The 23,308-nt window shown below is 28.7% G+C and overlaps 1 protein-coding gene across 1 annotated transcript; it reads right to left on the bottom strand.

The window, feature by feature from the left end:
* Nucleotides 1–1,472: 1,472 nt before the first annotated feature.
* On the bottom strand, nt 1,473–16,044 carry LOC109602822 (dipeptidase 1-like). The gene is made up of 7 exons (XM_049966413.1): nt 15,949–16,044; nt 13,073–13,205; nt 12,775–12,925; nt 8,918–8,987; nt 2,792–3,113; nt 2,654–2,729; nt 1,473–1,707 (listed from the first exon to the last, which is right to left on the bottom strand). The coding sequence occupies exons 1-7, from the start codon at nt 16,042–16,044 to the stop codon at nt 1,473–1,475; spliced, it is 1,083 nt and encodes a 360-aa protein (XP_049822370.1).
* Nucleotides 16,045–23,308: the final 7,264 nt, after the last annotated feature.

The raw sequence follows: 23,308 nt of genomic DNA on the forward strand, positions 1-23,308 counted from the left end.
TACTAGTTTCAAAAGTCCAAGCTACAAATATCCCACAGCCTCAGTGATGAATACGAAGTGCGATGCAATATTGATTGCATCAAAAATTTTATAGAAGGGTTAAAAGTCTAAGGAACATAAAGTAATAAAATCTGTAATAAGCTAAACTGTGAAAATCGGCAATGTAGAAATGAGCGAAAATTCAAAATAAGACATTCTGATTATAGTAATACACCGCAACGCATATTCCTTCAATGTTCCTTCTTTCGGAATATGCTGTATTCGTTCGGTGAAAAACACATTACAAACAAAATTATGTACAATTATTTACAGCGGGTTTTGTTCTATACTTAAAAGCGATTCCTTTTCCATTTTAAAGGGTTTTACATACAGGCAGTAAGTACTAACATGAGAAGTGCAATCAGGTTTTCCCAAATTTACAGTGTAGTTAACCAAGATATTTTGTGAAATCGTATGTGCCGAATAAAAAACAAACTAGTTAAAATTGACACACGGTTTGTGCATACGATTTAAAAAATATCTTTACGTTGAGTTGCACTTCGAGACTAGGTTTTTTAGAATTATCTACAATTCTCTGAATTTTTTTAACAAAAATATAATAAATCTACATTTACAAACTTAAACTTTTAGTACTTATATCTACATCCATATACTATATTCTCTTACAAAACGTCTAGCCAACAAAATAATGACTAACTAACTTTTTTATCAATATAGCACCATTTATACAATACTTTATAATACTGAAATGAATCATGGAAAGAAACTGCAGCGTTTATTTATTGTCCAGTTAACTACTAGAAGCATAAATACATGTCTGGTATTAATTAAGAATTTATGTGTTTAAGGGGGTTGGCAAACAAATTTAATGAATAAAAATTTAAGTTTCTTGTCATTTACATTTATATTATGATAATGTTAACGTTTACTAATATATTTTCTATACCTTGACAGTTTTTAATTATAAATGCTTATTATTTATTTACATTTATGGATTATTTAACAGTGTTTCAGTACATAAATTTTATGATATATAAAACATATTTGTCTAACACATATGTTACAATATATACAGGGTTTGTTTTAGAAACATTAACTTTTAAAAATTTCTGCACGAAGGGTTCTATTTAGCAACTTCCTTATTAAAATTTGATCTAATTTCCTATAAATATAAAAATTTACTAGTATTTTTTTGTATAATTTTTTGACTTCCTTGCTTTGGTCATATTATGTTATATTTTATTTTTAAATAACCATTTATATATGTGTCTTAATTATAATTTTTTATATGGGTAATCTTTAAATATTAATAAATTAATTAGACTTTATCAATTGAACATTTAATTATTTCGAGAAAGAGGGTCAATATATTATTAATATTATCATATTCATTAACAAAAATTAACAGTATTAGCCTAATATTGTTTTTCCTTCCAATTGGCGACCAGTGCGTCCTGCGAAACGTTGGGGATTCAATGATCCTGCGAGCTGCAGTTGTTCTCCTTGGGCTTCGGCGACAGTACGTCCTCGTAAGGAGCCACGTTCGCCTTCCTGTACTCGTCCCTAATCCTCTCGACCTCGCGGAACACCCTGAGGAAATTCAGACCCGCCAATTTTTTCAGATCCTCCACGCTCCACTTGCCCGTGCCGATTAATTCGGCGAAGAGCGTCGGGTAGGAGGACACGTCCTCCAGACCTTGGGGAACGCTGCAACGGAAAATAAATTTTACTTTGACGATTTCCGCCACGTCGAACCCCCGCCACTGGGGGGGGGCGGGAGGTCAAAGATCGGGACGTTTAAAGGGTGGAGCTAATTTAATTTTTACTGTTGCTACGTAGTTGTTTGAATATTGATGCTGTGCGGTCGTAATAATTTCACCGGCGACTCGGCTACTTAATTATGCATTGCAAAATGAACTTTTACTCGGCGATGCACTTTCCGGACAATTTCATTATCGGAAACGGCGTGTCTGGTTCCGGCTTCACTCTTTAAAAATTCTTATTACCGAAATAGGTTCGAACTTAATTAAAGTGGCACGAGGTTTTCATAATGATTAAAACGATAAATAAAACACGGAAGACGTCTCCGGTTACTTTTTATGCTTGTGGACGTCGAAAGTTCCCCCAGTGAGTGTTTAATAAGCGGCATACTTTTCTTGGGCGTATTAAAAAAGTTATGGAATTATTGATTGAATGCGTTTCCGGGGTGCAGTTTTGAATTATGGAATCCGGGTTATTAGGAACTTTGTCTGGTAAACGAAGTGGTCAATAAAATTTTATGGGGAAATTCGCTTAAATTGAATGTGAAACGGTCAATAAGAGTTTAATGGGGGAGTTAAGAATTAAAATGGGCTTTCGTTGTGATAACGTGCCGGAAGAAAACAATAAATTCAAGCCTCCAAGTAAAAAAAATGCAATGAAAGTTTCCCCAAACAATGATTACACGTGTCGTGGTATAAATACAGTCCGGTTCCGAAACCACCTGTTTTTGTCTCAGAGCTTTTTGTCATGTAAGTAATAAAAGTGTACAGAATTGTCAGTCATTAATAAGGGCGCACAAAAAGCGACATTATCCCCTCTCCATCCACAATGAAAAACAAGTGAACAAAAAACCCGGCTCTCCGGAACTGGACGGGAATAAATGAATACTTACTAGTTAATCCCGTCGTAGCCTGCTCCCAGCCCCACATTATCCACACCAGCCACTTCTCTTATATGATTTATGTGGGCTAAACAAAAATACGAATTAATTCGCCTTAATATCAGAAACGTGAGCACAAATGCAGATTACCAAGGGCAATTTCATTGTCCGTCGACTGCCAACAGAACAATTTGTAATCGTTATACTCACCGACGGCGTCGGCGACGGTGGAGACGTTGTTGCAGGTCAAAAAGTGCGAGTAGAAGTTGACCATGACGACGCCTTTGTTCAGGGCCAGTTTGCGCAGCGTCTCGTCGGGCACGTTGCGCGTCGAGTTGCAGAGCGCATGAGCAGAAGAGTGGCTGAAGATCACCGGCGCCTTGGAGACCTGGAGGACGTCGCGCATCGTTCCGACCGACACGTGCGACAGGTCCACTATCATTCCTAAGCGGTTCATCTCCCTGATGATGCTCTGTGAGGAAATTATCCATTTTTAATGTACATATTAATTCAACCACGTTCAATAATTGAGAAAATCTTTTTCTTGAAGACAACAACAACAGACCCTGATTTAAATTTCAAAAATTGAATTTTTCTAACATTTCTGTAATCTTTGGTCCAATTGATGTTTATAAAAAATAATGAATGACTACTACAAATGACAGCCTCACATCATTTTGGTTCAAATTCACCCAAATTTTGAGTAGAAGACGTTCTACATCTTCAAAGTTATTAGGTCTGTTAAGATGGTCCCTTAAATGTCTCCCAAAAATGTCCCAGATATGTTCTATTGGGTTAAGGTCTGGACTGTAAGCTGGCCAGGCCATTATATTAATTCTAAGGTCAGCAAGATAATTTCGGACAACATGGGCCGTATGTGGTCGTGTATTATCCTGCATTAGTAAAAAATTTGGACCTATAAAAGGGCATATGCTACAACATATTCTTCTACAGTGTTCAAAATGTAACGCTCAGCATTAAGGTTCTCATTATTTGTCACCATCACTTTTTCAGAAGCTTTAGAAAAAAAATATATTGTCTTCATTATTGGACGTGTCTTATTTGCTCCTATTTTATTAACACACTTGTATATCTTTGGTTTGGGAATATGCAGTTGTAGATAATTCGCCAATTATTGAATACTGCCATTGAACTCCTTGATTACTACCAAAGGCGACTGTGTATAGTTAGTATTAATTACAAGAGTAGTTGACAGAACTTACATTCAACAAACAAGATTTAATTAATTATTGACGAAATGATATGTTAGTAGAATTAACTGTAGGGGTGAATTACATCAAAAGCAGCCGGTTACACACAATATACATTCATATGTGACTGCAATTTATTTTATAATGCAGTTAAAAATATTTTAAGAAATCAAATTAAAGGAAATAGAAAATAATTCACTCCACTTATTTTTACCTAAAGCATCAAAATGAATTTTAATTAATATTCGAGGTTTTAAAAACAGAAAATGCATAAATGTATGGAAATGAGGCTTTTATGTAGGTGAAATATTAATAATAGATAAAAATTTTAAAACACAACATGTAATACAGACAATAAAATATTTTAAATAAAATATGTTCCTTAATTCCATTATTTATTATATTCCGGTAAACTTTTAGAATTAATAAAAATACTGTGTGCATTAAAAATTTATAAAGTATACATTTTAATTTAAAATTACTATTCGCAGTAATAAAACGTAAAAATTAATGCATTACACGTGCTGAAAAATAGAAAACAGCTGAAAAAAACTGGCCAGTACGTAGAACGGAACTCAATTAAATCACCAATTTAAAAACAAAGCATTCACAAAAGGGCCACTACGAAATTAGCGAAAATTCCACCTAATTTATTCAAAAATTGCTTTGTGAACAAGATCGTTAATTAATTTCGAGAAATTCTGTGTACCTCCTTAATTAATATCGCGTAAAAGAAAAACAATTTTTTTGTTTTTAGTAAAATTAATAATTTCAACGGAATAAATTAATTTTCGTGTTTCATATCTGGACCGGTAATTGGGCGGGAACATACAAAAGGGACGGTGGATCGGTACAATGTGGGGGTGGCGGGACGGAAAGGGGTTGACGATATGAAAATAAATAAAAGTGAAAGTGAAAAAAAAAAAGTCGGTGATAACTCGGCGTCCCGAAATCTAATAAAAGAAAACTCTAATTTGGTCGTCCTTTAACTTTATTCGGCTGTCTAAATTGAATGAGTCGGCCGTGGAATCGAATTGATTTAGATTATTACCATGATAACTTTGAATACTGACGACGCGGCTTCCACGAGGCCTTATTATCCATGCTTTATTGGGCCCAATTATTATTTCACTTGAACATGTCGAAAGTCTATTGATTCCACTGTTTAAGCCGGACGGGGTCGCATTCCCGTGATATTCCGAGGGTGTGGAAAATTGTAATAAAAGTCGTATTCAGGGTGGAGTAGAAAAGAAAAACGCATATAAATATCCGAGCCGAATAGTTATCAGGGATTCGGCTGCAACCTGCCCCGGCTTTGCTTTATTAAATACCTTCTCGGTTCCTTCACAATTTTCATTAAATCTCCTCTGCATCGGAGGCAGATTAATAATAATGGAATAGAGTGGATGTCGACCCGTGACATTATATTAAATTAATAAAGGATAAAACGGGAATTAGCGACAAACGTGCCAAAGCATCAAGATCGCGTGTGTGAGATTGAACAATGGCGCAAACGGCACGGGTCTGCGACCCCGTCTTGTCGCGATGGGGTTCGTTAAAAAGTGTGAAGATTTGAATATTCCACTTTATAATTCGGATAAAAAAAGTTCCGATTAGATCATAGGAATTAATAAAACTTGTTTACCATCCGATCTAAATTTCAAATTCGAATGCAAAACTTATAATTAGGTTTTTAAATCAATATGTTAATTTCTTTTTTCATCATTCTACATGGATAATGCAACGAGATTATGGGCCTTATTAATATTAACATATCTCATCTACGAGTACAACGAAACAAGAAGAATTTTTTAAAAATAAATCAATTTAATAATACAATTCTAAAGCACTGTAAAGTTGTTTGATTAATAGGTTCCAACTTTTAAATTACAGAATTTTTTTAGGGCAATTAGGGAGCGCAGCACATGAAAAAATCGTTTTTTCACTTAGCCCATTCATTTATATAATGACCAATTTGTGTTTTTCGGTTTAACATATTACTTAAACTTTTATAAATTCAGATTGGTCCATTGTAATTGTATTATAAATGTTGGAATGTGGGGTTAATCAGATAATATTTGCAGCTAGACTCACGCTACTGAATTTTATCAAACTGTCTCTACTTCAGAAAGAAATGACAGACTAAAAATGCTATTGCAAATGGCAGGTCATCTAGAAAACACTCGGTACCATTTAACATGGCCCAGGAAATGTGATGGTTTGGGGATGCTTTTCTGGTACTGAGCTTGGCTCTATATTGAAAATAAATGGAATTATGGATAGGTACCAGTACTTAGAGATTCTCAGCAAAATTATGTGTGTGGAGGAACACATTCCAACAAAACAATGATCCAAAGCATCAGGCCAAAAAATAGTAAAACAATGGTTCCAGGACAATAAGGTTACAGTTTTGTAATGGCCACCACAGAGTCCGGATCCTAACTTCATTAAAAACCTTTGGAACATTGTGAGTAAGGAAATTTGATCAAAACAAAGAAAAAATTTTAAAATTTCGAAAAAAATTAGTGAAATTGTGTTAGCATGGAATTCAATTCTAAAGGAATATATTTATAACCTTATTTTCTCTAAGAAAAATAGATGCTTAGAGGTTATAAAAAAGGGATATGTCACCAAATATTAACATAATTTAATATAAAAATAAATTTGTTTCTTTACTTTTGTTCCTTCTATATTATGTTTATTTTCTTTCAAATTTATATTAGTTGAATTAATGAAATTATTAATATATGTTTAAAACATTATATTTTGTGTATTTTATTGTTGACAAAAATTTTTTCTTTTTATATAAACGAAAATTTACAAAATAAAAATGTTTGTCTACTTTTGGTCGGTACTATACGTATAAATTTGACAAAAAAGTAAAAATTACTATTTACGTTGACTTTATTAAATTTTATCAAATAAATTTTATTAATATTTTTATTTACACGAGGACTAACTTTTAATTAAAAATATTTAAAATATGTAATAACAAAATATGGATGTTTTGAGGTACCAAGAGGTTTTTGATGTTTTTCATTCACTTTCAAAGGGCAAGATTGGATAAAAAATGAAAATATAACAGAAAGATTAACAAGATGGCAGAAAATTTTATAAACTAATTAAAAATGCCTAATTGAAATTTAAATAGTGTTTTGTTTTCTAAAAAAAATCCAATATTGCCCAAAAATTTTAATGAAATGAATTTCAAATATTATACATATATTTACTCCCAATTTTCAGGTTCAAATAAGACAATTAAAATTCAGTTATTAAGTTATTTGGTTTTATTTTCAGAAAACCTAGGTGGTCAAAGCGATGAATAAGGTGTCTGAAATAGAAAGATGATATCAAAGCTTCAGTGGTGAACAAATAATAACCGATTAAGGAATTCTTATTCGCGACGATTCGTCCGTTAGGAAACATAAAAGTTCAATTCAAAGCTCTTTACATAGTTCAAAGAGATGAATCATAGAGAAATATAGCAGTAAATTTAAATATTCGTTTATTTTTCATTGTTCCAAAACATTGTTCAATTATTAATCTGATTTTGCTCTATCTGAGCATGAAATACTTGTTATTACGAATACTTGTTGTTACGAATAAAAATGTAAAACTTTGGATATTGGAATTGTCTATCAATCAATCGAATATGGTCAAAAATAACATGGCATTTTTATAGTGGATAATTTGAATTTACCAGATTCAATAGATTTAAAAATATTTTCAATATATTAACACATAAAGTAACTAATAAATGCAAGGAATACTAAAAATTATTAAAATTCCAAAAAAATCATTTAAAATGATCAAATTACCTAATGACCAAATTGCTTCATAACCAAATGACCTAATGACTAGATTGCCTCACGACCAATTTTCCTAATGACCAAATAAAATGTGAGAAATTGGTGAAATTTGAGAAAATGGAGTAATTGAAGAAATTTAATGAATAGAAATTGGAGAAAGGTTTCAAATGCTGAAAGATGTAAAGGGCTAAAAGGCTTTTTCACGATTTTAATACCATTTTTAGTGATTTTTTACATTTTCAGAAAAAGATATTATAACAATCTCAAAAAAAAAAAATAAAATAAAAAAGTAAAGAGTTATTGAAATTCCTGTTACCTAATGACAAATTACCTAATGACCAAATTACTTCATGACCTAATTGCCCCATGACCAAATAAATTAAACACCAAATAAAATTTGAGAAATTGGAAGAATTCTAGAAAATGGGGGAATTGCAGATATTGAATTAACAAGAGAAATTGGAGAAAGGTTTCAAATGTTGAAAGCTTCAACTTTTGAAAGGCTCAGCTTCTGATTTTTTAAAATTTTTACTAATTTACTGCTTTTTCATGCACCTTTTTTACATTTTTAGTGAATTTTTAGGTTTTTACAGTGATTAAGATACTACTACTATACAATTCGAAAAAAAAAAGAAAATGTAAAAAGTTATTAAAGTCCCAGTTAACTAACGACCGAACCACTTAGTGACCAAATTACATCATGGCTAAATTACCTCATGACCAAATTGGATTTGGAGAAATTTAACGAACAGGAAAAATTGGAAAAAGAGTTCAAATATTAAAGGGTGTTGAGAAATATAGCAGTAAATTTAAATATTCGTTTATTTTTCTCTCTGCCATAACATTTCCATTATTAATCTGATTTTGCTGTATCAAAGCATGATACTTGTAGGATATTACATTGTATTTTAAAACTTATTTTGATAATGCAGAATTGGTGATAATACAAAGAATTTTTGAAAATTTTATTTAAAAATGTACACGTACATGTGCATTAAGTAAAATGATGAACAGTAAAAAATAAATGATCTAAATAGACGTAAATGGAAGAAAAATGAATAACATTTTCGTTTTGAGCAGCGTAAATTACCCTGAAAATATGCAAAAGAAACTTTCCATATTTATAAAGCACACAAAACCAAGACAACTCGTCCGTTGTTTTCGCCAAGCCGACGAGTTAAACAACTCACAAAAACGAGAACAATCGCAAAGTAAAATTAATTCGTGTTGCGCGAACGAAAAGTTCGTATACGTACCTTCCCGAAATCGGTGAGTCCCCCGTGTTCGGGCTTCCGTCCGGGCATATCAGTCAGAGAACAATCGGCCCTGGAACAATGAGAGAGTGAGGAACTTTTAAATACATTAGCCGGGGTTAATAAAAATTTCGTTGCGGACGAAGAGGATAATTTACTTTCCACTCGGGCTTATTTAATTAACAAGAATCGCTTGTTAAGCTGGCGCAGTTAATTGCGTATGAACCGGGGGTGGGAAGGTGGCAACGGCGGGGCACAATGGGAATAAGTCACCGGGTCCGACTTGCCGTCGAAAGTTTTTGGCGTACGCGTCGCGCAACTACGTTCCTGCCCAAATAAATTCTTGTCGGTTGTTTTATTTGGATAAACAAAGTTTCCGCGACGCGGAACTTGCATGAAGTTTGGCCTGAACAAATTGGTACTATTCACTTGGGCAAATTTCAATTTCATATGCATGCTGACACTGTGCAACAATTAAATTCCAAAATAATAATGTGATTTGCCAAAATTTACTATTACAATGTAACTTTGTGTTGTGACAAAGCAAATAGTTTCCAATGACGGTTTCTAATTACAGTGTAGCCCATTTAAAACGAACATATTCGTGTAACTTGACTTATAACTTGTTGTTATTAAATAATAGTTCAAATGACAGGAAATATTCTATATATTCCATAAAAAATGTCTTTACGTGAAGGAGATAGTTCTAGAAATTTTGATAAAAACTGAAAACGTTATTAAAATTCCAAAAAAATATTAAAAGTGACCAAATTACTTACTGACCAAATAACCTAATAACCGAATTACCTAATGACCAATTTACCTCATTACTAAAAAACGAAAATATTCACTAAAAACTTAAAAAGTTACTGATATTCTAAAAATAAATACTAAAAACATATTAAAAATGACCAAATTACCTAATGATCCATAACATATTGTCCGAATTACCTAATGATAAAATTACTTCATGACCAATTTTCCTAATGACCAAATTTGAGAAAATGGAGAAATTGAAGAAATTTAATGAACAGAAATTGGAGAAAGGTTTCAAATTTTGGAAGGTATTAACTGTTAAGAGGTTCAACAGTAGAAAAGTTTTGCTTCAGACTTTTTGGAATATTTACCAATTTTGAATTTTTACGATTTTTTCACGATTTTCCATTTTTAGTGAATTTTCACATTTTCAATAATTAAGATACAACAATCTCAAATAAGTATATTAAAAATAAAGAGTTATTAAAATCTCTGTTATCTAATGGCCAAAATGCCAACATTACCTCATGACCTAATGGCCGAATATGTAATGACTAAATTATTTAATGACCAAATTATGTCATGACCAAATAAACTAATAACCAAATGAAATTTGAGAAATTGGAAAAATTCAAGAAAATGAATTGCAGATATTGAATTAACAGGAGAAATTGGGGAAAGGTTTCAAATGTTGAAAGGTTCAACTGTTAAAAGGTTCAGCTTCTGACTTTTTAGAATTTTTATTAATTTAGGGTTTTTTCACGGTTTTAATACCTTTTTTTCATTTTTAGTGAATTTTTACGTCCTCAGTGATTAAGATATTCTAGTTAACTAATAACTGAACTACTTAGTGACCAAATTACATGATGATCAAATTACATCATGACCATGATTTGGAGAAATTTAATGAACAGGAGGAATTGGAAAAAGGATTCAGATAATGGAAACTTCTGACTTTTTGGAATTTTACCAATTTATTATTGTTTACAGTTTTTTTACACCTTTGTAGTGAATTTTTAGTGATTAAGTAAGTACTAAAATCCCATAAAATCATTAAAAAATTAAAAAGTTATTAAAATCTCAAAAAACGAAGAAAAATGTAAAAAGTTAAAAAATGTAAAAGTAACCAAAAACGGAAAAAAATTGCTGAAAACGTAAAATATTACTAAAACACAAAAAAACACTAAAAGTGTAATCTTTTTTTTAATCTAATTTTTTATTTTTAATTATTTAAGATTGATTTTTAAATTTTTAAAATTCAACTTCCTTTTTTTAATTTTTTATGCTCAACTTTGAAATTTTATAAATTTCCATTTTAAACTTTTTATAATTTAATTTATTATTTTAATTAAGTTTAAATTTTTGTATATTATAAACAAAAAATAATTTCATTTATTTTTTAATTTAATTAGTTATTTTTAATTTTTTAAATATAAATTTAAAATAATAATTATATTTTTTTTAATTAACTGAATATTTTTAATTTTGAAACCTTAATTTTTTACATTTTATAAATTTAATTTTAAATTTAATTTACTACTATTAATATTTTATAATAAAATATCTATTTTATTATTTACTAATACTGAACGAAAATGAATAATAATAATTTTTATAGCATGCATATATTTTTTACACTTCAATTTTTGAGTTTATATTCATTTAAATCGGAATGTGAATAAAAAAGTTATGGGGTGTTTCTCTATGTATGTCATAAAGTCTGAAAAAGGTCCAATATATTATTTTTTACAGTACTAAAATGAGAAAAATTGATTACGGTATTTCTATAAAAAAATAAGTTCTCTATTTGATTTAGTACCCTTTAAAATGAGTCATACTATAGTTATTCCATGTCTGTGACATTAAGCTACATACTTATTCCATCTTATATGTTCCTCACTGTATCTATTGGAGGTTTATGACCGAAAAACTGGGTGACCTATTTATGAAATCTATATTATGGACAACAATATGATATTGCATAAAAAAGTTGTAACTACTTAAGGACTATTCCATGTGACCTGTTGTCCCTTTTATGATTAGGACCGGAAATTTCGGGACCGCAGTTATCTAACCCAGTGAGGGGCCGCAGATAAGAAAGTTTCTGTTGAGCCATATCAAAATTAAGCCCTTGATCGTGGTCTCTTATTCTAATTAATCATCAGCGAAATAACTAAAACATTTATCTCGTCCGGCCCCCAGTGCCAGTCCCAAAAACTTGCCCGTAAATGTACTGCAGATACAAAAGGGGAAGTGATCCCTCCGTGGCCCGGCAATAAGTCGCCCTGCGACAAAAACAACGCGTACGAGTAAACATTAATGCGTTGTTATGGAATTGCAAGTAACAGATTTGTAATTTTATCACAGCCTCCGGCTTATTTATGGCGTTCATTATTCTAATTTCAAGGAAAAAAAAAAATGGGCCAGACCTCAATCCTTAATGCGTTCCACCCTTTCGGCTCCCGTTTCATCTTCATTAGACAAAATCACAATTATGTAAATTCACTTCTTTATTACGGCCATTTTTAAACGTGAAATTTCACGGGCTGGTTAAATTAAAATATTTTTTTTCTCCTTCGAAATTCCACCGCAACACCGCTGCAGATTTCGCGACGACCCACTCCCGAACTGTGGCTGAAGACCACTTTGGGGAATTAAAATTTCCTTAGGATTTGTCGTCGGCATCTTAATAAATGAATTCTTGGTTATGAGGAAGTTAGTTCTTGTATTTATTGTTTTTCTTTTCCCACTTTCCTGCCTCGATGCTAAGTAATTACTGCTGAAATACTCTTAATTTAAAAAATCTAACACGTGCACATTTTTCGGTTCAATCAAGGGGTTGTAACAAGTCTAAGGGGTATTTAAAGTATCCTAAGAGTGGCTTTGTGTTGCTCTACTGTATAAAACATCTGACTTTTAATTTGATTCAATTATTTTTGTTAAAAAAATTATAATATATATATTATCTTACGTGTCAGGAACATTAACAAAAAAGAGCCCCTTACACGCAAGTCGTAAAATGACTACAAACTAGTGTTATTATCCTCTTCATTATTGTGGCACAATTTGTGATTTATTTGGACGTACAATGGAAAAACACTTACCAGGGTGTGTTGCACGTAGATGTGAGGGTCAGATATCTGACGCCTACGTGATAGAGGGTCCTCAAGACGGCCAAGCTCCCAGCCAAGGAGTGTCCCCCCTCGACTCCTATCAGCGAACACAATTGGTGCTTTTTGTGGGCCTCCTTAATTTCTGAAACAATCCGAACGTCGCGTGTGATAAAAGCAAAACGAACGATCAATGTTTGGGTAACTCAATTTCAACTGAAACTAATAATCGACAGGACAGACTGAAACTATAACCGTTCAGTGAACAAGAACAAAACAAAAAGTTTAATACCTTCGGATGATGTGCAGAGCGTCAGTCTTGGATGATACAATTCAGTGAACCTCCTGATTACGTCGATTTGTTCTAATGTCAGCTGGACCGCGTCCTTGTATTGGGAATCGCACGGGACGTACGCCGCCCAGAACTGAAACAAAAACAACATTTAGGTCCCCAAAATTAGATCATAAACATTGCATCAGGAGTTTCCAGTACGTTTGGCAAAATTGCTGCGGTGTCTTAGGAAAATGGCTTCCGTTTCACCAATGCGGCATCCTTAATTGTTTATTTTAATATTAAGAGGGAAACGGAAGTTATTGAGTGGAAGTGCGATTACTATTGCGGGTTTCATTGATCCGCCCTGCATAAAAGTAACAGAAAGAAACAGGACTATGGTATAAAATAGGGATAACATAATAATTAGCACCAAATAATTTTCGTAAGCATAAATGTTGATTAACAAAAATTTCTACTAAAAAACTGAAACAAACTTGAGAATACCAATTACCAAATTGCCTTTTATGTAAATCTTTACTCACCAAAAAATAAAGGTTAGTACTGGCAGGAAATAAGTAAATAAAGTTAAAAAATTAATTTATTATTGACATTAAATAAAAATATATTTCAATATAACACTTTCAATAAAAAGTATTCTTGGTACAAATAATTGCCAAAATATTTATAAAAAAAATGAAACATGAGTTGAATTGGAAATTTTCTTTTATGTAAATTTTTACTTACTGATGAATCTGGGAAGTTATTGTCAAAAATCAGAATAAAAGTTAGAAAAATTATAATTGTCTAATTAGAAATAAATATCAAAACAATACATGCAATATATGTTTGGTATAATTAAGAGAAATCGTTTTAAAAAATTGAAATAGAAATTAAATTGGAAATTCCCTTTTATATAAATAAATCTTTATTCACTGAGAAAATAAAGAATATTCCTGGCCGAAAATATGATAAAAGTTAAAAAATTATGTATGTATTATTGACATTAAATAAAAATATATATAAAGGTAACAGTAAAAAATATTCCTGGAGCAAATAGTTGACAAAATATTTATAAAAAAATTAAAAAATGAGTAGAACTCGAAATTTTCTTTTATGTAAATTTATATTTGCTGATAAAACAAAGAAGTTATTGTCGAAAATCAATATAAAAGTTAAAAAAAATATTAATTTGCCAGTGTGCTTAAATAGAAATAAATTACAAGACAACATAAACAGAAAAAATATATTTGGAATAATTAAATGACAAAATCATTATCAAAAAACTAAAACAGAAATTAAATTTAAAGTTCCCTTTAATATTAATCTTTATTACTGGCAAAAAATATGATAGTTAAAACATTAATTTGTTATTGACATTAAATAAAAATATATTTCAAGATAACATTTGCAGTAAAAAATATTCCTGCTGTAAATACTTGACAAAATATTTATAAAAAAATTGAAACAGAAATTAAAATGGTATTTCTGTTTTATATAAATTTTTATTCACTGAGAAAATAAAGAATATTACTGACAGAAAATATAAAAAAAAGTTAATTAATTATTGACATTACAGTAAATAAAAATATATTTTAAGATAACAATTGCAGAAAAAAATATTCCTGGTAAAAATTGATAAAACAGGTTATTGTCAAAAATCAAAATAATAGTTAAAAAAATAATAATTTGCTAATGAGCTTAAATATAGATAAATTTCAAGATAAAACATGCAGACAAAAACATGTCTGTTAAGTGGCAAAATCTTCATAAGAAAAAGCTGAAAGAGAAATTAAATCTTTGTGCACTGACAAATTAAACAAAATTATAGGCAGAAAATGTGATCAAGGGTAAAAATATAATTTATTATTGACATTAAATAAAAATATATTTCAAGATAATCCTTGCAGTAAAAAATATTCCTGCTGCAAATACTTGACAAAATATTTATAAAAAAATTGGAACAGAAATTAAATTGGTAATTCTCTTTTATATAAATCTTTATTCACTGAGAAAATAAAGAATATTACTGACAGAAATTATGATAAAAGGCAAAAAAGTTCATTTATTATTGATATAGTAAATACAAATATATTTTAAGATAACATTTACAGTAAAAAATATTTCTAACATAAGTTAAATTGGATATTTTGTTTTATGTAAATTTTTACTCACTGATAAAACGGAGCTGTTATTGACATAGTAAAAGTTGCAATACAGCCACAATATATGTTCGTTGAAGTACTTGTTCTGTTGTTTATTGCCGAGGCATTTTGTTATAGTAAACGAACCTGATAATTGTCAAACTAAAACCGAGGTTAATTTAAAAATCCACCTCGTTAACATTAAATTACTTTCAGCTACATTTACCAAAATTACTGCGGTTACCCCCTGAAAATGTGCCCAATTTCACCACGACTTAATTGTTTATTCGATAAATACCGAGTGGACGCAGAAAATTACAGGAAACATATAAATTTATTAGAGTTTGTGTCAGAGATACCTAACCATAAATGTTATCTGTGTAAAACATAGAATAGAACAGAAGTTCTTTTATTGGTTCAATGTTGATCATCGGTAAACGTGTTTTTTTTATTCCACCGTAATAATTGTCAAACAAACTGAAACGGACGCAAATTGAAAATCCACCCCCATAAACTTCGATTACAGTGTGGAGTGGAAATGGAGAACAATTAGTAATAAATCGCCGGATTGAAATTATTTCCGTTCATGTTTACCTAGGACAATAAATATTGACTGGACACGTGAGAAAAGTTAATATTGTCCGACGTATCCCCGACACGGGGTATAATAAAGGTCCGTCGCGTCCCTAGGAAAATATAACGTGTCCGTCTGCGAAATATTTTACAAGTTTCTAATCAACATTCAGCTCCTACGGCACGCTCATCGGTGTACCTGAATTTACAATGAACTTGACAAGAGTTATTGAATTGTAACCGGCTGAATTTGTCGCGAATTTTTGCCGCAGCCATACCGAGAATTTAAAAAGATAATTCCAAGTGTTGGTGCAAATTTATTCACACTATTAATTTGGGTTCACTCTGTACTTGCAACATGGTTTGAATGTTAAGTGCTTACTTAAATTTTGTCTGTATAATTTAAAAATCCCACAAAATTATTGAAGACGTTCTATTATATAATATTAGACTATAAATTATAAAAAAAAGACCAAAATATAAGTTTTGAGTTATTTTTTTCTTGTATTTAATAATAAAAATGATTAAATAATATTTAGTGAAGATGAGTAGAATTCAATAATTAATAAAATTTTTGGTATTAACCAAAAAAACTTTTTGTAATATATAATGTCTCATTAGTGAGCAAATTTTTTATTGTATTTTGCATAATTATTTCTTTACATTTTAATTTCTGAAATATTTTTTATCAGTCGTATAATTAAAAGCTTTTTGACAGAAAATTAATATTTTATTGATTTTGAGATGTTTTTTTAATTTTGGGTGTATTTTTTTAAATAATATTCGTTTAAATATTTTTTAAACCTTAATTATATATATATATTTTTTAACATTTCTAGAATTAAAATAAATTAAAATCAACATAATATATGTAAATATTGCATTTTGACTTAATTGATTTCGGAATATATTGGGCACATTTTGTTAAATATAATTTGGTATAAATATATTCTGAGACCTTCATTTGAAATATTTTTTAAAATATCTAGAATTAAAAATTAAAATTAAAGTTAATATAAAAATAAAATATTGGAATATTTTTGGGTTTGATTTGACAAACAAAAAGTTTAGAAAAGAAAATTAATTTTCTTGATATAAATTAAAAACTTTTAAGCAATTATATGAAAATTTAAAATTTCTCATTTGTAAAATTAAAATCAATGTTTAAAATTAGTAAAGTTAAGAAGCCTTTTAACAAATAGTCAATATGGTTAAGATATATTTGAGTAATTTTGACATTTGTAACAAAATTTACAACTTCTCAATCATGAAAACATTTTATTTAAAAAATTATTAGGAATATATACATTTTTTTTCCTATATGAATATTTTATATATATTTTTTTAATTTATTTAATTAACACTCACAAATGAAATTTAAAATTAATGTCATTAAAAATTAAAGTAATTTAATAATACTAGGTCAAAAAAATTGTTATTGAAAAAATATCAAATTGCTCAAAATAAATTAAAAACTTGAAATATTATAATTTCTATTTTTTAAACATATTTTTTACAAGATTTTATATAATTGTTTTTTGACATCTTAATTTCCGTATAATTAAAAATAAAAAAATAAATAAATTAAAAATCCTTTTATAAGGTAAATTTAAATAATTTTAACAATTATAACAAAATTTACAATTTCTTAATTAAGAAAACATTTTATTTAAAATATTGTTAAGAAAATATATTGTTTGAAATATTTATATTATGTTATATTAATTTTTAATATATGAATATTTTATGACTTTCTTTTTAAATTTGTTTAATTAACACTCACAAATTAAATTTGAAATTAATGTCATTAAAAAATAAAGAAATTTAACAATAATAGGACAAAAAAATCATTTTGAAAAAATATTAATTTGCTAAATAAATTAAAAACTTTTTGCTCATTTTGCTCAAATATTACAATTTCTATATTTTTAAAGATATTTTTTTCAATATTTTATATAATTCTTTTTAGACATTTTAATTTTGACAAATTAGTTTTTTATATTTTTCCCAATTAATGTCCCTATAATTAAAATAAAAGTCAGTGACATTAAAATTAATAAATTTAAAAACCTTTTATAAGTTAAATTTAAATAATTTCGGCTTTTGTAACAAAATTAGCAGTTTCTCCAGTAAGAAAACATTTTATTTATAAATTGTTAAGAATGTATATTTTTTGGAAATATTTATATTAACATATGTTGTATTAATATTTTTAATATAAGAATATTTTATTACTTTCTTTTTAAATTTCTTTAATTAACACTCACAAATAAAATTTAAAATTATTGTCATAATGGGACAAACAAAATTTTGAAAAAATATTAATTTGTTCGAAATAAATTAAAAACTTTTTGCCCATTTTGCTCAAATATTACAATTTTTATTTTTTAAACATATTTTTTTACAATATTTTTGACATTTTAATTTTGGAAAATTATTTTTTAATATTTATTCCAATAAATAAATTTGTTAAAGATAACAATTAATTAAAAAGAAAGATAACCAATTTACTTTTTAATCCATATTCAACATATGTTGAATTAATGAAAAGTTTTTATAACTTGAATAATAAAATAGTGAAAAATAAAATACAGAAAAAAGCTTTTAAAATGAAATAAAAATACATTAAAAATATGACGATATTAAAATGTATATTACATATTATTAAAAAGTATTCGTTGCCAATATTCTTTTCTCTTATTAATATCTATAAACATAATGAAATATACTTCATATCGTAATATTAAAAATTTCATCATACCTTACTTTAATTATCCATTGATATTGCGAAGCACATTTCGTTTAATTTAAAATGCAAAAACTTTTACGACCAAATATCCATTTCACTCGCAATAGATTATTAAAATATAAACGCGTAAATCCTATTTCATCGGCGACGCCGTCGTCACTATAGATGCAATATTAAAATTCGATTCAAAGGGACCTTTATTTAAGGGGGCACATTTAAATAAGTGCTGCACAACAATAACTCATTCTTAATTAATTAACCATGTAAAACCGTGTTATTCTTCAATGGGAAAACGAATCGCCATTAAATTTCCCGAGGTCTGTTAAGAGCCATTGTACTATAAAACTGATAAAAACGGTGATTTAATGGACGAGTTTTCCATTCGAAATACGGACGCGGCAATTTCGCGAAAGTGCACGGAGGCCGGGGGTTGGAACAGAAAAAAAAAAAAGAAAAAAATGCGCCAAGCTTTATATCCAATCTAGTTGTAATTGTATTTTTATGTCGGCACAGGGGTTGTTCTTCCGTTTCATCGCATCAAATTGCGTCGGATGTTCCTCGACTGGGATTATGTTAACACACACCGCACATATTCACAGACACCCCCGGAATCGGTCTTCGATTATCGCAATGTCCGCAACACGTTCCACGTCCTTTGACTTCGATAACCGCATCCGATTTAATTAACTTAATTTAGTGTATCGGACTGGCGGCGTGACATTTAGGTAGTAAACATTATAGCGTTAAACAAACAAAAGGCATGTAAATACGCTGCATTTATCATTAACTATTTGTTGGTAAACACAATGGATTTACATAAACACGACCGATTACAAAACATCGTATTTTGGGGGCGGGGGGTTGGTCCCGGTTGTTTACTTTTCCCGCACTGATGAGCTAATTTATTCTGAATGGTATTGTTTATGGACGCACCAGTTTCTATCCGATTCAGATATCCGCGGCCCGGAAGATTTATACCATCCGATTTTTCCAATTAAACGCGAAAAAACAAGCGGAAAACACGGAAAACGAACATCAAAACTTTTATGTGCGATTCACACTGTAGTCGTTTTTATGTTGCTTTTTTTTTGTTATTCGGGGTGCGACGTTGATGGAGCCAAATGGGCAACTGCAGACTTTTAGGTTATAAAAACTGATCTGAAGAACTGCGGTAATGTGAGAGTAACTGTCTTATTATTAAAAGATATATCTTTTTGTTGTCACTAAATGAGAACTAAAATTTAAGCTCCTCTCATTAGTTTTATTATTTTTTGTTCACTGAAGTGAATTTATTATTGTTTATTATTCTGACAACATTGACAAAAACAGTTTGACAAAAAATCAAGCTTGAAATTTACATAATGAAAAATTTATCTTATTAAAAACTTTTGTTGATTTATTTTTTTACATTTTAAATTATCATTTAAACAGTAAAATATATTTATTTTACATTTTTAATAAATATTACTAAATTAGAGTTATTAAACAATAATTAAATCAATTTTTATATTAATTAACAGTTCTGTAATTATAAAATTAAAATTAAAAACAATATCAAAAAAATAAATAAATAAATAAATAAATTTTAAAATAAAATCAAAAACATTTGTTTTTAATTATTTGAAATTTTGAATATTTTATTCACTGTAGTGAATAAAATCAAATTTAAAAGCATTAAATAAATAATTCTGACAACATTGAGAAGTGATCAAAAATACTTTAACAAAAAAATCAAAAACTTGAAATTTACTTAATGATCAATTTATTTTATTAAAAATTTTTGTTAATTAAAAGTTCAGTAATTATTAAATTGAAATTAAAATCAATATCAGTAAAAAAACAAATAAATTTTAAAATAAAATCAAAAACATTTGTTTTTAATTATTTGAAATTTAAATTTCATTTTTGCAATTTTGAGATTAATTTTTATTTTCAATAATGTCTTCTTAAAATAGTCTTTTTATCTATAATTTGGAAATATGTGATATTTTATTGTTAAATTAAAATCAATGTCAAGAATAAACAAATTAATTTAAAAACAGCTAAACAAATGAATTTTTGCAAAAACCAAATAATTTAATTCAGAAAAAAATTATGATTTTTATAATAAATTTAGCAATTTCTTAATATTAAATATAATTTTCTGACAATGTTTAGTAAAATAAATAAATTGAATTTAAATATGTTGAAGTTTATAAAGAAAACAAGTATAAATTTTTAGTAATTTTTAATATATATATTTTGTTATTATTTTCTTTGGAAATATTTTGTGATTCTTCAAAATTTTCAATTAACTTTTCTATGATTATTAAACTAAATTTAAAATCAAAGTCATTAAAAAATAAATTAATCAATAAATAAAATTTAAAACAAAAATTTATGTATTTTTTGATAATTTTAAATCAATACATCTTAGTAATATTTAATATAATTATTTTTTTGATAATTTTCTTGGGAAATATTATGTATTTCATCAAAATTTTCAATTAACATTTGTATGATTATTAAATTAAATTTAAAATCAAAGTCATTAAAAAATAAATTAAATTAAAAATAATCAAACATTTCTGTAAGAAAAAAAAAAATGAATTTGTAAAGTGAGGTAGAATGTTTTTGAAATTTAAAAAAATTATAATTTCCCAATTTTAAATAGAATTTTTAATTAATATTATATTTGGAATAATTTTGTTTTTAACATTTTTATTTCTTAATAGTTTCTTCCTTTTTTTTAATTTTCTATTAGTGCTAATATCATAAATTTAATTTTTTAATATTTTTTAATAAATACTTTTAAATATAATTTTTTAGTAATATTTGTGTAATGGTCTTTTTGACATATTCATTTGGGAATAATTTATATTTTTTACCATAATTTTGAATTTACATTTGTATAATTGTTAACTAAAGTAAATTTAAATGAGGAAGATTAAAATTTTTAATATTACAAAAATTATACTCAATCATTAATTTTAAGTACAAACTTTTAAAAATATTTAGATTAAATATTTATGTACTTTTTCATAATTTTCAATGAACACTTAGATAATTAATTTTTTGAATATTACTTAATTAACACTTAAATTTTATTAAAATACAAATATATTTAAAAACAATCACTTATTTTTTGAAAATATCAATCAAAATTATTAAACAGTAAATAAATTTTAAAATAGAACATTTGTTTAATAAAAAACAAACAACAACAAATTAATTTATATAAAATTTTCATTCGAGAATATTTTATGTCTTTTTTCGTAATTTTCAATTCTATAATCATTAATTTAAATCGAAAAATAATAGTTAAACTTTTATTCTAAAAAAATTTGATATAAGTAGTTATATTTTTTTTACATAAATAAACATAAAAAATTTCTCAAATTTAAGCGTAATTTTTTATTATTAATTACTTTGTATAACCTGTTTTTGACATTTATAAGAGAGTGAATAATTTCTCAACTTTGACATTATAAGATTTAAATATTTCTTCCCTTTCAACCAACAAATTATAATTTAATTAATTATCATTACTATATAACAGTCAAATCAATTGATTGAAACAGTTCAAGGACAATTTCGTTGGACTAAAATAAAATCTCCGATACGGTCAGTTTAATTTATCGCAACACCACATCATGGTATTTATGGGTGGCGAGTTCTGACTGAATAAATATAAGAGAAAGCAATATAAATTCTCACATACACCGGAAGTAATTAATAAATCAACCGGACAGAGCGAGCCGGGACAGTGCGGTGGATCGTCGAATAACTCAAATCCGTAGAAATAAAACCGCCAAAAGCAGTCCGGAGCAGTCAGCCGGCAAACCGTCCGGGGCTCCGGCTGCCGACCTCCTGAATTATTTTGTTTGCGTCCTCCGCTGGATGTCATGCCCAGAACGACGGGTAATAAACGGTTTCAGTGGTAAATCACGGATCACGATACGATACATCTACCTTTTCCGCATTATACGCCACTCCTGAAACCCCCCGACCGAACCGCCTGAAATATGTGTGTCTCCAGATTCGCCGATGATATATTTACGCGGTAAACATTGCGAGACGCCCGTGCCTCTGGATAAAATCACGATGGGGAATATATTGCCGGATGCGTCTCCACGGTTCGCATTCTGAATATATCCATCACTTCTTCCCGTCCGCATCGGAACGTCTGAATTGTTAAAGAGAAAAAAATAACACGATTGGATTGGCAACACAATTTTATCAGCAATTGAAACTTTAACGTCCTCACTGATAATGAGGTCTGGAATCATGCTATGATTCCGGTTCGTTAGCACGGAGTTGGCAGTGAGTTTGCAGTCCGGATTTGGATACCGGGAAACACATCCGGGACTTGGTGCATGATAAGTTCGTGATGATAAATTGATGTGTCAGATCGACAAGTGTGCCGGCAGATTGACCCCGTCGTCGTCGTCGAGACGAAACAAGATTGTAATTATGTAAAGTGGGTCCGGTTAAGGTTTCTCCGTGGGTGAATTTGAATTAGGGGTGCGGTTTTGGTTCTTATATGCATGTGTAGTTACATCGGAACCATAAGGACCATTAATTTACTTCAACCAATTGGAGGGAGTCAAAAAGTGGGGGTTGAATGTTGGCAACTTGCTATTTTAATTGGATGCAATTAAGTCAGTTATAGACTTCAGATATAATTAATTTGAAGATTATTACGGGAGAGTTATGTAAGAGGGCGGGAAAGTTTGCAATATTTTCTTTTCATTTACTTTGTAAGGTCTGAACAAGTTTACTTTAAATTTGAAATGGGAATTTTATTTATTT

This window comes from Aethina tumida, chromosome 4, assembly GCF_024364675.1.
Source record: "Aethina tumida isolate Nest 87 chromosome 4, icAetTumi1.1, whole genome shotgun sequence".
Taxonomy (NCBI): Eukaryota; Metazoa; Arthropoda; class Insecta; order Coleoptera; family Nitidulidae; genus Aethina; species Aethina tumida.